Genomic DNA, 16,116 nt, shown 5'->3' on the forward strand with positions numbered 1-16,116 from the left:
AGTGCTCAATCCTCTCCCTGCATCCAGAGGGGAGTGCAGCTCAGGTAGCTTTTGCACTACAACATCTGTTAAGATGCCAGAGCCTGAGGTTTTTATCTCAGGATTGTCACCAACATTGTATGTGGCTTTGTTTGCCAGAATATTGTTATCTGGCAAGCCAGATGTCAATCCACTCTTAATGCTTCACAGGAAATCTTTTTTTCCTGTCCAAAAGGAACTTTATCAGTGTTTTTCTTGAATCTGCATTCTCTGAGATGTTCAGATTTGCTTCTTTCTTTAATCCCTCAAATAACCTTTTCTTCTCTTCTTTCCTCACTTTGCCAGCACATTTGCTTGAGATTTATATATATTTTCAAAGTTATCTTTTTGATTTGCTGTTCCACCTCTCTGTTTTACTGTTAAGTTTCCAGTGGTTGGGAAAGCAGTGTGCATGGTCACAAGTGGGTGGGGTAAAATGTGGAAATTATTGTGGCTTAAAAATTTTATTTACCTCTGATGTTAACATAATGTTTTCTTCAAGCTGGCAAATGTTAGTGATGGGAGGCCCACCCTTCCTCTGTGCAGCCGCAGCAGCTGGGGCTATTCCTTCTGCCCTCCCCTCCTGAATTTAAGGATATAAAGCAGCTTTTGCTTTGGGGAACTGACATCTGCAGCTCATAGTAACTCCTCTGGGTATTTGGTAGTGCTGGGATGTGCTCCATAGCCTGAGACTGGGAACAGGAATAAAAGCACCCCCAACTGGAATTGGCTATCCAGGCATCTTTACTGTGCCTGCAGATTAAAGATGTGTCAGTAAGGCACAGTTTTAGAATAGGATTTTTACTCCAAGTGCTCTTGTACTTGGCAGCATTGGCACTGTTGATTACAGTGTGAACACGGAGCCCTTTCTCTCTTCCCATGAGAACTGAGGCATCTGAGCTGGTGTCTGGCCCCTGGGGGACCTGCCTGGCAGACCAGAGCCCCAGATGCCAGAGCTGCAGTTTGATGGGCACTGCACCTCTGAGCCCTCTTGGGCTGCCTGGCTGGTGGCCCCTTCTGCTCTGGCTTGGCTCTGGGGTTGCTCACAGGGAGGTCCTCAAGCAGAGAGCCAAAGGGTTTTCATCTGTTTGCCATTTGCTTTCTGGATGTAATTTTTTTTAACTTATTTATGACTGAGAAAAAAGTCTGTTTCCTAAAAAGAGTTAAATGTGAGTCTGCCTGGATTCATTTGCCATTCAGCCTGATCTATAAACAGTAGCAGCACAAATGTTGGGATAATGTGCAGTAAAGTTCCATCTTTTGTCATCAGGATGCTCCAGTAATGGCTGGAATAGTATTTTTGTGAGGGTGACCAGTGTGTTGGGGCACAAGAAGGCAATGAGCAGCATGAGGGATCTGGCCAGCTCTGTATTTCTCCTTCACAGCTCCAGGGATGTTTACAAAATCTGTTTTTCACTTACAACTTGTCTTTGTGGACAAATAGTGTGGGGTGACCAAGCCAAGAAAAGAGTCCTTTGTGCAGAATGGCTTTTGTACTTTAAAACCATGGTTAGAAAAATTCCCCACTAGCTGCCCCATCCTGGCAGGCCCTTCCCATGGCATTTAGCTGCTCACTGCATTCCTGGGCAAGAAGCTCCAGTAGAGTTTGAGCTGCAGGGGGATGTTGATCATCAGGGAAATCCCAGGTGTGACTTTCTCCCTTGTGTGCTCTCCCACAGCTTTGCTCCAAGTGACTTTGGATTAAGTCTGAGTTGTGTAATAGAAGCTGCAGAGGAACAGGTCCTTGTGATGTTTGCCTGGGGTTTGTGAGCAGAAACTTGAATGTGTCTTCAACTCATTTGAGTTTTGCTAGGTTTTTTTTAGAAAGTTCAGTGAAATCATTACAAAAATTCCAAAAGCTAGAAGTGCTTGAAAGAGGGAAATGTTCCTATAAAGGCATTGCATTTTAAATGTGTTCTCCCTTCGTGGTCCCGCTGAATTCTCTCAGGAAATTAAAAATCTGCTGAAATTGCCATTAAGACACTCTTTTGTTTAGATTTCAGGATGCCACTTACAATAAAACAGCTGCAAAATAATATCTGGTGGCACTTCAAAGTGAAAATAACACAACATGTGCTGTTATACCTTTCCCAAGTCACTCTTAAATAGTTGTGAACCAAAAGGCCATTAAAGGGTGAGCCAAAATGTTGTTCTGATTCAGTCTTTTAGTGGTGATATAGAATGGGAAGGAGAGGGACAGATGAATAAATTCTTTCCCTTGAAAATAGGGCTAAAAGTCTAAGAGTTGAATGGTATTTGATGTTGAAGATTTTTCAGGTCTTGCAGCTCTGTAGACCAAATGCAGGATCTGTGAGCCTGCCCAGTGCTGCAGAGCTCAGGTGGCTCACAGGAGAGTTGGGCACCTCTGTGTGTGGTGTTCTTGGGCACCTCAGTGTGTGGTGTTCTTCATCTTCAGGGATCTGCTACAGAATGTGTCTCTTTTTCCAAAGCTTCTTTTTATTTTTCTTTCTAGTCCTGACTAGTACTAACTGGTCAAAACTTTGTATCTTGAGATATTGTGGGAGCTTTGACTTGGCAGTGCAGAAATCAGACATCCCAGACCAATATTTTGCTGTGCAATCTGAATTAGAATTAAGGACTAGCTGGCTTTTACAATTGCACCTTACTACAGTGGAATATTTCTTTTCTGCTCAACCTGCACAGAGCATTTGTATGATACCTCTGAACCTGCCTGTACAAATAGCAGTGCTGAATGCCACTGACTGTTTGTGATGGCCCATCTGTAGCTCCAGGCTGATGGGAGGGGATGAGGCCCTAAATGGTTCATTGTAGCACATTCCACTCTGCTGCACGCAGTTTAATTATATCCATCATTCAGCATTACTTGATGAACCAGCTGTAGGCACCAGCATCCCTAAGCTTTCATCAGGATAATTGCACTCTTTGCCACATTAGGAACTGGTTTGGGGCCAAGTCTCTTCCAAATGCAGAGTTGATCTTGGTTTAAAGGTCTGCTGCCCCAAAGTCACTTCTAGCAGGTAATCTTGCAACAATGCATTCTTGGGACAGCTGAAGACTAAAAGGTCTATAAATCCAAATTGGTTATTTGTGTCAGCTTATGGCTTTAATTGAGGCAGCCTCAGATGTTTTGGCAGTGGCTCAGATCATTGTATTCATATGATGGGATGCACTGTGCCAGTGAGGTGCGAGGTAACTTCAGATGATTTCCATGGCAAGGGCCATCCCTGGCATGGAACTGGCCTGGGGGGGCAGCTGTGGGTGCTGGAGGGTCTCTGCTGTGGCAGGACAGCAGGACTGCACCCCCAGACTGACAGACCCCACCAGGCAGAGCTCTGCCATCAGAAGCAGGGGGAAGGAGGTTTCTTTCTTCCCACTTTCTTGGAAGGAACTGAGCATTTTTAATTGTAATTGCTCAACAACTATCAAACCATTTTTCAACAATTAGCGAATCGTTTTTCGTATTGACTTGTACAAATAAAATTTCAGATGCATGTGGGAATGTGTGAATTGGATGAAGTGAATGGTTGCTTTAAATCATATTTAATTTTAATTTCTCTTTTTGCACAAAACTCTTGATAATTTAATTTTAGAGATGGTGAAAAAAAACGCTGAATGTAAACCATGCAATGTAAAATATACACGGTATAAACAAACAAAAAGCTCCTATTCAGCCCAATATCTAGATTTTTTTCTTTTTATACAAAATCTCACTAATTTGAGTAATGAACTTGATCATTTCTGAAGCTCACTCCACTTGCTTATTTAATCAGTGATTATTGTTTTCATCAAAATGGGATGTATCATGGAGGCAGAGGAGGTTCCACATGAATATGCAGCAGCAGAGAAACACTGGAAAAATACAAAGCAGTGAGCATCATTCTGTACTAAATAAAATCCCAGTGCTTTTATAAAGCTAAAATTATATCATGTTTACTTTTAATAATTAAATATCCTTGGGTATTAGCAGCTGGTTAGTCAAGTATTTCAGTTCTCTCTTTTTTCAGATGCTTTCCAGCAGATATTAAGTGAACTCAGATGTTTTTGTGAGACAGGATAATCTTGCCTGTCTTAACTCTTTGTAGTGCAGCATCCTCACAAGTGATATTCTGGCACCCATAGGGCCATGGCCCATCAAGAGTTCATGGCAGTTTAATGTGGGAATTCTCTACCCTGATCCCTGCACTGAGGCAGTGATTGGAAATTGAATGGTTTGTTATTATAATAACAGGCAAAGGCAACTTTGTGAAAGGCAAATTATCTTGGCAAATACTTTTCAGCAGCTTTAGAAGTCCTGTAGTAATTGGCAGCAGTTAATTTGCTGCCACTCTGACACAATGGATGGGCCTTATGGAAAGAAATGGTTGCTTGGGAATTTTTCCTATGGAGAATTGCCTACCATGAGACAAGGCAGGGAAAGACAGAGCACCTCTCAGAGTGAGAGGTGATGTTCATCTATTACCATGCTGTCACACATGGAACACCTTTTCACAGCCTCTAGACTGGGAAACACCACAAACCCTTTGTTATGATTTCCCACTGCCTATTCCAGGAACACAGAGCTGGGTTTATGCTCTGGCTTACACAGGCATAAAGTGAGTGCACTGCACTGATTGTGGAGAATTACAAATATGAAAACAGAATTAAGTCCTTTGCATAGTGCTTATCAGTAGGAAGGAGGATAGAAAAAATGTATTTTTTTCATTGATTAAAGGATCTGCAAGAGGGAACTTGTCTCACTATTGAAGGTACTAAAAATATTTTAAGGAACAAAATATGGGTCGTTTGTGTACTGCTTTCTTCAAAGATGCACTTTGGGCAGAAAGTGCATTTTCCAAGGTTTCTGCCACTCCATAGATTTTTCTTTTCCTAGTGAGAGAAAGCCCTTATTGTCATAAAAGTTTTAAAATAGAAAAATGCTGAAAAGGGAGATTGGGTTTTATTCTTTACAGGATTAAAACTAAGTAAATAACCTCAATAAATTTAGAAACTCTGGGCATGAATCCTCTTTAGACATGTGTCTCAATGTAAATAGCAGTGTGTGTAGGTAACCTCTTCAGGTGCACGGCTGCTTCCTGCTCCCAGTCTATCAAAATGATCATTTACGTCAACATTCAACTTCCTTATTGGTGGAAATCAAAAATGTGATAGACCTTTGACAGTGTGATATTAAAACAGCCTTTCTGTGCCAAACTGTCAGCAGATAGTTTGTGTTCATTAGCTCCACACTCTGCATTCAATCAGTCCTTACACTCTTAATAGAAAAAGGTTAAAAACATTCGCATTTGGACTTGTTGGTGTCATCCACCAAATTGGTGCTTTTTTACCATGAAAATCACGATTCTTTCCATTTGTCCTCAGCACAGCTACCTTGGAAAGTTGCTGACTGAAGTGTCAGTGGCAGCTCTTAGTGGATGGTCAGCTACAGTGACTAAGGGGAACATTGGCCTCACTGTGCTCTGTGTGAGCCCATCTGCCTGAGTGTGACAAGATTCCAGGAGCTCTTCCAGTGTGGGCAGGCTCACCTGCCCCTGCCTGCACTGCTGCTTCTCCTCCATTCTCTCATTAATATGGGAAGAAGGCAGATGTGGCAGTTCTCTCTCTCAAATACCTTTCACAAGCCCCTGAACTTGTGACTTGTGAAACAAAAATCTGCTTGTGAACCTGACTGCAGCACTGCCAAAAGGAAATCTCCTTTACTCAAGGCTGGCACCTTAGCTTGGGAAAGTGGCACTGAGGGATGTGGTTTAGTGATGGGCTTGGCAGAGCTGGATTCGATGATCTTAAAGGTCTTTTTCAAATTGAACATTTCTGTGATTCTATGTTTGGAGCTGACATAATGCTGAGTAATCATGTGATTCTATGAATGCTGAGCATTTTAGATCAGAGTGTAAGTTGAAGAGTCTAAACCCCACGTTGCTATATTTTTTCTGTGCTGATTTGCATTATTTTAATTTCCAAATTTGAATAATGGGAATGCTAGCAAGGCTTGATAAACAGTTTTGCCAGCACTGATAGAAATGGGCATTTTTTCCTGCAGTTCAACTAAACTGACATCTCTTGTGAATGTGGTGGGAGAGCAACTTTGCTTTACTGCAGTATATGCCTTTAACAAGTTTTCTAGCTCTTATCTAAGTTAGACACACATCTCTGCCTTTACTTAAAAATATTTATTTGAAATAGGCATTTATAGGCCTTTCTAGCAAAGGCTATCTGTCAGGCACACAAATTCTGGGCTAGCAAGATGAAAAAATAAATAATGGCGGTGATATGCTGATGATTCATAAACTTTATTAAATAGAAAATTGTTTAACAAATCAGAGTGAAACATTTCCTTCCTTTCTAGCAAAATACCTCTGATCTGCATGTATCAATACCAGGTTATATAGGGAAGAAGTCATCCTGCACGTAGCCAATTTTCTGTGATTATTTTCATGTCTACCAGGTCTTACGGAGCTGCACATTTGGAAGGTACTTCAGAAGCCTTTGTTATTCAAGTATTTTTCAGTGCATTTGTTGTTGTTAGGCATACAAATAATCTAGACTTAGCAATTGCATACAATTAGATTTATGAAAGGAAAACTACCTTAATGTATTTTGTAGTTTTACTCTAAAATATAGTGACTTGCAACTTATGGTGGCTTTAAAATCAGAGAAAAAGAGCTGCATATGAAATGGTATTACAGAGTAGTGTTTTTCTTATTTACTTTTTACTGCAGCAGCAGGCATGCTGAGAAAATGTCATTGTCACCGACAAATTAAACCCTAGGATCAATTCAAAGGTACTCCTGGGACTGAGGGCATTTTGTAAAAATGTTACACAAACACCAGTGAGTTAAACATTGGTGAGTTGGTGACACATCAGTGGTGGGGATGGACAATCTGAGTTATGGCTGGATTGGCCTGCCTGGAAAAGTCTCCTTAATAAATGTACTTGTGCCCTAAGAGATGGAAGATGAGCTTAAGGACAGCTCTCAGCTCTTGACCTTGTGTGTAATCCTTGCACATCCTGCTTCTGGACACGTGGACATGTGGGCCCTGACCCATGAAGTGATTTATGACAATACAGTGGGAAAGTTGCATCATTTTGGGAGAGCTCCAAATGTGCTACAGTTCAGCACTTACTGTTCAGGGCTTCACCAGATCAGAGACACAGTGATTGCACCATTGTAGGGTGTATTTGATAAGGTCCTGGAGATTTTAAATGCTTGTGTTGAAATCGTGCTATAAAATAATTGGAAATTGAATAATTTTCTCCCAGTGAATATTTAAAGAAAGTCAAAAGCGACATTACAAAGTTTTAATGAGTGCATGTGGTGAGAATTTTATTATCATAAAAGCTGTAGGGTTTATCAGCTGATACTGGGCTGGAGTTTTTCATTAGCCAAGGGCCTTTCAGGGTTTCATGGGATATAGCTGGAAAACATTCCAAACAAATGAATATTCTATTTTAAAAGAATAATGAGACATTGAGGGTTTTATAGACTCCAAAGTTTGCTAAACCAATATCTCTAATTAGATGGAGAAACTCTCTATAGAGGCTTTGCATCAACGACAGTACACACAGCAAATGTTTTAAGCATTTACATATCAAACACTGCTGGCAGCGTTTTGGCAACAGTCCACAACTGCAGATAGTTTTAATCACATTTGTTCATTAATCCTTGGTGGAATTCTCTTATATGGTCTCTTTAGGATTTTCATTTAAGCATGTGCTGCTGCTTCTCAGCAGTGGGCTTATTTATTTATTTTATAAATACCATCTGAAGTCTGTAATTTATAGAAAATAGGTTGTGGAGTGGCTCAGGAAGCAGACAGTGCAGTATATTCTATTTTCTCTCAGCAGATCTCCTTTGTAGCTATGCATTTATGTACTCTCACTAGAAGAGGTTTATTCAGCAGTGTGCCATCCAAAAAAGACTTCCACTCTTTCTTGACTATGCAAGTTCCTTTCTTTTCCATAGGAAACAGACAGTGGTTGAATGGGAAGCAGTAATTGAAAGCACAGCCAAGATGAGTGTATTGCTAATAGAATGTCTCGAGCATCACACAGCACTGGCAGGGCTGCAGGAGAGGAGCTCATCCCTTGTGATGAGTGATCAGTGCCTGCAGCACCCACATGCAGGAGGCTGACACTTTGAAATACTCAGGTGTGAATTCCCAGCCCAGCTCTGATCTCCAAGCACTCCAGCAGCTGAGCTGCTGAGGCAATAGTTTTCTTCCATTATCTTGTTCCTCTGTTAAACCTGACTTGAAAGACAAAACAAACCATTTAAGACAACACTGTTGTAAAAGCTGAGGTATTAACTGTCACCCAGAGCCTTCCTCATGCAGTTGGCCTCTGAAATCATATCTGCTGTTCTCATTTTTATGGTTTGTTTTATGAATGGCTGTTGTTCCTGGAATCAGCTTTGCTGAGAAAGGCTGCCATGCTAATCTTTCTTCTGTGATGGATAGCAAAGGCTAAGTATAGCCTTCCCCTTTCTTTGCATTTTTAGATGGCAGACTTGTTGGGGTTTTTTTCTTTCTTCAGCCTGGGTCAGGCTCTGCTGAGCCTCCCCTTGTGCTGAATTGCCTTTGGAGAGGCAGAAGGACTTGGGAGCACCAGTAAGAGGGTCAGGCTGTCCATCCAGAGTCTGAAAGCTGAACCCTGCAGACCTTTTCCCACATTCTTCTCATGCTGCATTTGAGTGGTTGATCATCCTGCTGTAAGTGTTCCAGGAGGAGGTTTTGTAGGTTTCTGCTTTTTTCTGTTGAATCATTTGTCTGCTGCATCCTTTTGTAAGGGGACATGCTGTGCCCACATGTGTGCAAACTGGAGGGACCAGAGCAGGTCAGGATCCCTTTCTGGAGTGGGGAGATGCCCTGAGTGCTGCTGTGCCCCAGCAGAAGCTTTCAGAGTGCACTGGGTGCTGTGCAGGTGTGTGCAGCAATTGGCAAAACCCCTTCCCTGTCTCCTGGGCTGCTCTCCTTCCTCCCCAGCTCCTCTGTGCCCTGCAGTGCTGCAGAACCTGGGCAGCCAGGCTGAGCACAGAGGGGTAGCCCAGGCTAGGAACAGCCAGGTGAGGAACTCTGCTGAAGGAACTCTTCTGCCACAAGGCTTGGTGGTGATGGCATGCCCTAATACCTTACAATACTGGCTTAATGAATATGAAATTAATAACTTACTGGAATCAGGGAGCTTAAGTATCATAGTAAGAATTTATTGAAAAGAAGGTAGCAGAATTTAAGGTGTTCAGTTCTTCCACTTTCAGGCTCTTCTGTGCATATCTGCATGTTTTAATGTGTTTAGCCATATTAACCATTAATATAATGCTTAACTCTGAATAGGTAAGTTTGCCCCATAATTACAGCCTTTTTTTCTCTGCAGTCTTTTCCTTCTGTAGAAACAGTTTCTTGGCAAAGAGCTGCTGGGGTGGCTGAGGTCTGGGTTCTGTGGGGCTGCGCCTTCACACAGTTACAGAGTCCTGGGAAAGGAAACTGTGGGCATGAGTCAGGCAGGAACGAGTGGAAACACCAAAGCTTTGGGCGCTGGGAGAACCTTTAACAGTTTTGACTTATCTCTTTCTGACTGTATCTTTGCCTTCATCATCCCTGCTGCAGAGGCCCTTCATTGCTGCTTCAAACCACATTAGCCTCCTTGCCCTATTCTCCCAAACACTTCTGCCTTTGAGTTTCTTTTTTACCTGTTCAGCTGCTTTTGTAATCCTTGCCTGCCTCTCCAGCACGCCTCACCAGGCAGAGCTACTGCTGTGTTTGCTGCCACCACTGCTCACCATGGCCAGGGCTAACCCCCTCCCTGCACTAACTCCTTTTGTGAAGCAGCCAGCAGACTTGCCATTGGATAGCCCTAAGTTAATTAAGGTGAATAATTAATAAACTGAGAGCAGTTCTCTTTCCTTCATCTGATTCCTACACAGAATCAAACCATCTTATTTCCATACCTGTGTGCTGCCAAAAGATTCTGAACTTTTGATCTAACTTAGCCAAATTGTTATTAACTTGCATAGGTTTTGACATATTAATAATTAATTAATAATCCCATTGAAGTGCCTGCTATTCCCCACATCCTTCAAGTTGCCCATGTCTTAAAGTACCTTGCTGAATCAGAACATTTTTATTAGCCATCACTATCCTCCAAAAGTAATAATATCTTGATTTCCTTTTCTCATATTCTCCAAAGGCTTTCCTAATCTGTTTTCACAGCTGCAGACTGAGGGCATCTCTGCTCTTTGCTTGGATTAGTCACTAGGGTTGGAGGATTTGCTTAAAACCAGCAAGACCAGCACTGCCTCTTGCCCACAGGGTCTGGCTGTGGTTGTGTGCAGGGGCTGCTCTCTGCACAGACCTCCAGTGTGCTCAGACAGCCCAAACACAAGGTCACTGCTTCTCCTCCAGTTGTTCATTTCAGTCCCCATTCATTCTCCAGTTGTTCATTTCAGTCCCCATTCATTCTTCAGTTGTTCATTTCAGTCTCCAGTGCATAGGCCATATTCTGAAATTATTGCCATGCTCAGCATGTGCTTGCTGAGTGCCTGGTTTGCCTGCTCACACCCTGGGACACCTCAGTCCCAGGCCAGGGGCTGCTCATGAGGAAACACTGGTAGTAGATTTTGCTTTGGCAATATCTTCTGACTTTCCTTGTGGATATAGGCCTCACCTTTTTCTCTCCCTTAGACCTGTAACTCTAATCTTGACCTAATCCCAAGCAGGGTCCCGGCCTGGGGGCTCAGCCACATCCCCATCTGGGCAGTGCCATGGGTTGAGTCCCTTTTGCAGCCTCACTGCCTGCCCATGTGAGTGCTGCCATCCTTGAGCCCAGCCCTGCAGGGCTTGGCTGAGCTTTGCTGAGTGGCTCCCCAGCAGGTGGGCACAGTGCCCCTGCCAGCCCTGTCACCCCTGCTGCAGGAGGGGAGCTCTAGCACCTCACCAAGGTGACCTCAGCAGGGCTCTGGGGAAGATGGGCACCCCCATCCCAGCTGGCAGACCTGTCCTTGCTGAGCACCAAATCTGCACCGGTGAACTCAAACATGCTTTGTTTCCCATCACTCTTCTTCACTTGTCATCTTCTCGTGGCAGCCCACACACACACAAGCTCTCTCCACTCTTGGAGTTCACTGGAGGATTCATTTTGCATTTCTCCCTGTGTGCTGCACACCTGAAATGCCCATTTTCTCTCAGCCTCTCTACACTCACACCACCCTCCTCCCTGCCAGTGATACAGGTAACCAGCTGACAAATCCTTCTCCCTGGTGCCTTGCCCTCCAAGTGAGTTTAATAGCAAAAGGAAATAGAAGTGAGAGCTGTGTGGATGCATCCATCAGGCCCAGCCTCAGGCACCAACTGCAGAAGGGCTTTTTCCTCATTCTGTATTCGTGCTGTGTTACACTGGGGAAACTGATAGGAATGTGATATGTAATATCAGTGTATTTTTAATCAGTAGCATGAACTATCCTCCCTCTCCACATGACTTTATTTCCTTCTTAAGAAGGCTCTGTTGCACTGGTTACTTTCTGTTTTACCGTGATAGTTAGTAAAAGATTTTGTGCCAAATTTATGCTCAGTGAATTATCCCTGAAATTTGTGGAGCTACAGCAGAATTTAATTTGGCAGTGTGGAGTTGCTGTTGCTCCCAGTGATGTCTTCAGCTGAAAATCTCTGCTTTTGATTGCCTTACTTAGAGAAAAAGCAGGCCCACGTCTCCATCCTTGTACAAAGGAGTGCCAGAGGCACTGGAAATAGCCTGTGCCAGAGGCACTGGAAATAGTTGGTGCCAGAGGCACTGGCAATAGCTGATGCCAGAGGCACTGGAAATAGTTGGTGCCAGAGGCACTGGCAATAGCCTGTGCCAGAGGCACTGGAAATAGCCTGTGCCAGAGGCACTGGAAATAGCTGATGCCAGAGGCACTGGAAATAGCCTGTGCCAGAGGCACTGGAAATAGCCTGTGCCAGAGGCACTGGCAATAGCCTGTGCCAGAGGCACTGGCAATAGCCTGTGCCAGAGGCACTGGAAATAGCTGATGCCAGAGGCACTGGAAATAGCCTGTGCCAGAGGCACTGGAAATAGCCTGTGCCAGAGGCACTGGAAATAGCCTGTGCCAGAGGCACTGGAAATAGCCTGTGCCAGAGGCACTGGAAATAGCCTGTGCCAGAGGCATTGCCGTGGCACAGACTCTGCTGCTGAAAGTGAAGAAGTGTGGCAGCAATCTGTGCCAGAGGCATTTAGGAAATCTGCCCCTCAAGGCAAAGGTTTCTGCAAGGTGAGGAGGATTTGAACAAATGCATTAACATCGATGGCGTGTTCAATACCTTTGATTTTCTCTTTAATGTCTTCTGGTGGAATAAGTCAGAGGTGATGTGCAGCATCCTCATGATGTTGGGGCCAGAAGGAGCACTTTGAATGAAAGCTTAATAGAAATTCCGTGTGGTGCCATGCAGAGCATAGAATTGGTTGACTGCATAAATCTAAATGTCAATTAACTAGAAAGTGTTACCAAATGGACCTATGATATTTTAGTTCCATGTTGTCAACACATGAAACGAAGCATATTAATTGATAAGGAGTAAAACTCTGTATGAGTTCATTAAAACAAAAAATTAAAAATATTCAAAGTAGGACCAAGATACCTCTAGTGTTTTCAAGAAGAGAGAAAAGGTCAATTATCGATTACTTTGAGAGCTAAAGCATCATTTGGACATTTATAAGAATTACCTAAAAGCTGAGAAGCAGTGAGAAGTTTGTATGGCAGCCCCAAGTCCTGATACACTTGGTAGAGTACTGCTGAATAGCAAAATACAGGTTGGTGAGCAATCTAGAAAGGATGATGTTTTATTGAGTGGTGTGGATTGTTACTTTGGTTGATTTGATTTTTATCCTGTAAGGAAATTAAAGCTCAAGCACTTCCAAACTTGATTATATTTCTAAAGATCATCTTTGCATGCTAGCTTTTGCCTAGAAAGTCACCCGAAGATGTCAGCCATTGAAACCATTTCATGTGGAAGCATTGCTAAGTAAATTCACTAAATGCCTATTCATCCCAGTAAGATGGAGAGTCACTGGAGCAGCAAATGTGAAAATCTGCACAGCTTACTATACAGAAAGCAGTTTCTGAGTTTGCCAAATGGAGATGCAGAGTCTGACCCTGGGAGGTGTTGCAGCTCACATGAGGGAGTAGAGGAGGAGGGTCTCAGGGCCCTGTCTGTCAGGATGCTTGATTGACAGATAATTCATTTGGTCTAGATAATATCAAAGAGATTATGAAAATAGTTTACTTGCCTGCTAACATTTCCAGGTTGTTGCAGCCTGACCCCAGAAGTTAAACACATTTTGTACAGTTAAACACATTCAGGTTTAACTTGGTTTTCTATGGCTTATAATAATGAAATGTTTTCAAAATACAGTAGTATTGACAGCTCTTTTATCTGGAGTCTTTCTGCTACCAACTTCATTACAGACCATTGCTTTAATGGTGTTGTATCCATAAGGTTGTGGATTCAAATGCAATTCAGGAGATTAAGATTTTTTTAATGTGATTTATTCAGTTTTCCTAAATATGCTGACCTAGGTAAATAGCGAACATTTTTGCTCCACTGTTAAAGAAAGAACAGACCACAAAAGCTGTCAATGTAAATACATTCTTGGACATGTCAGCTGAAATTTTGAAAATGCTGGTGTCAGATTGCCTGTCATACTAATTGGAATTAACCTTCTAAATTCCTTTGTTCCTGTTGATTATACTGCCTTTTTGACATCAAAATTCTGTGCACTGTGCATTCCAACCTTGACCTCTTCTCTATTACACAATGAAAACAAATAAAATGCCAATAGATACTGAACCAAACTCCCTAGGAAATATCTAGCAAAGCATGTAAAATGGAACTATCAGTGCAGTCATCTTGCAGCTGGATTTTCATACTTATGAAGTGTTGAGCAGTATTACTTCATGCATTCTCTGTTATAGTGCTTTAAATACCTGCCAAGGGTTGATAAGAAATTTGCTAAGGTGTAATAAATCTGTGCTTCCTTCCAAATATGCTCTCCTGAGCAGAGGGGGTCATTGAAGTTTAGCAGCAGGATCAAAGTTTTTTTGGAACCACCTCCTTCAGAATCTGAGAATGGTCCCCAAATGAGAACAATTTATCTATAAATTGCTCTGGATGCAGTGGTTTTTACAGTGTAATTTGTGCACCTTTTGTTCTTTCTCTCACAGGACAAACGATCAGCTCGTGGCATTCCTGTCCAGATACCGAGACATGAACTTCTTGAAATCCCATGGGAGGGACAATGCAAGGTGAGCTGGCCCTTTCCTCACCTTAATTTAACCAGAGCACTGAGAATTCTTGTATGGTGACAGTTTCCAGTGTCACCTGATTGAAGAAATCCCTAATCCAGGGAAGAGAAGTGCATGAGGAGGAAACCCTTTTCTGATGGTTGTTTCTTGGCCCAGAGCGACTCCTTCCCAGAGTCAGAGGTGCTTTTGTGGGGAGAGAGGCTCTAGGCAGTCTGGTGTTGCATCCTCCTGTGGACTCAGCACAGATTGATGTTTTGTGAGCAAGTGGCAATTGCCCACAGCCCAGCACTGGCCTGGTGGCCCCAGGCAAGGCTGGGTTAGCTGAGCTCTGCAGCACAGCCTGGCACAGCAGAGCCCCAGCTGTGGGAGCCTGTGGCAGCCTGCATTGCCACTAAGAGTGAGGATGGTGGCTGGAGCTTATCACAGTCTACTAAAGTTTGGATCAAAATCCTTCTTCATCCACCCTGCACAAGCCTTGGAGAAGGAATGCGCTGTGTTTCCCACCACACATCAGTAGTACTTAAACTTTCCTTTGTGGTTTGAGGGAGCAGCAGTGACCAAACAGCATCTTCCAAAGGCTTTAACAACCTCTGCAGATGAAAGAAGTTTCCCATCTGACTGCAGTGGTCCTGTTTTCCTCTTTATTCATAGTTTTGCTGTTCCTCTTTTTTGCTGGTTTTGTACCATAACAGCAGTCCTGCTGCACTTCCAGCAATTCCATATGCTGAGCCCCAGTGGCTTTGCATCTAAAAATATTGTTTTATTCTGCTTGGGTCACCAGGTCTTCCCTTTATTCTGTAAAATGTCAAGTATACCCAGAGAATGTGACACACTGAGTCATGTGTTCAGCACAGCAGGCAGGCAGAATAACTCACAAGTCTCTCTCTCTTCTTGGCCATTCTTACTCTTGTCACCAGATTTATCAATTCTGTCATGTTCCTGTTTAAATTAAGTCCTCACAAGCATTCATCTTGTGCATGCACAAATTCTATAGCAGGTAGTAAAAAATAATCCTGTGAGGAGTCATATTTAAAGCCAAGTCAACAGTTTTCACAGGAGAGTCCCTGGTTTGGGAAATGCAGAGTGTCAGAGTGATTGGCAGACTCAGCTCTAGCTGGCAATAGTGATGGACAGCAGAGTTAGTGTAGAAAAGAGGAGAGAAAGAGCCAGGGAAAAGCAGTTGGTCTCTTGCCTCCTTGCTCCTCTGGTGCTCCTGAGTCTTCTCAAATTCCCTGAGCTGGCAAAGGAAAATAACTAATGGATTATGACACACCAACATCAGGCTGGTTCAAACATGCCAACTTCAACTGGATCAGAACAATTTCAATCAATTAAACACACTAAGCTGGTACTAATTTAATAATGAAATGAGCAAATGTGCCACTTGTCCTTCCATCACAGGAATAGCAAACTCATTTAGTATTTCAATGGTTCTCTTTGTATAAACAGCTAAATACCTTTTAGCTTATTACAACATGTCACTGTACTTTATTTTTTTCCCTGGATTTCTACCATAAATTCCCCGTGCATCAGGAAACACGATCTGGGACATGAGGGCAGATTTGCCATCCCTGTCTGCCATGGTTCCCTAATCCCTGAGTCCCATAAGTGCTCCCACTGCTGACCACTGGATGAATGGATCCTTTCACATTACTCCTTGGCACGTCCCCAAATTTTCTGTCAGGGAGGTAGAGTGGCTTCCCTCCTCCTGCACAGCCCAGGCAGCTGTAGACACACTCAAGCCAGCAGCTGCAAACACCTCCGAGTAATGCTGGTCTTGGGTAAAAATTCATTCCATTGTTTCCAAAAGCTGATCAAAAAGTAATTA

General features: G+C 43.0%; 1 protein-coding gene across 1 annotated transcript in view; it reads left to right on the plus strand.

The window, feature by feature from the left end:
- The window catches only part of XYLT1 (xylosyltransferase 1), a 169,597-nt gene that overhangs the window by 120,935 nt on the left and 32,546 nt on the right, over positions 1-16,116 (plus strand). Inside the window, exon 5 of the mRNA XM_066560670.1 lies at positions 14,208-14,288. Within this exon, the coding sequence (XP_066416767.1) occupies positions 14,208-14,288 (81 nt within the window). The remainder of the gene's footprint in view (positions 1-14,207; positions 14,289-16,116) is intronic.

This window comes from Molothrus aeneus, chromosome 16, assembly GCF_037042795.1.
Source record: "Molothrus aeneus isolate 106 chromosome 16, BPBGC_Maene_1.0, whole genome shotgun sequence".
NCBI classification, from domain to species: Eukaryota; Metazoa; Chordata; class Aves; order Passeriformes; family Icteridae; genus Molothrus; species Molothrus aeneus.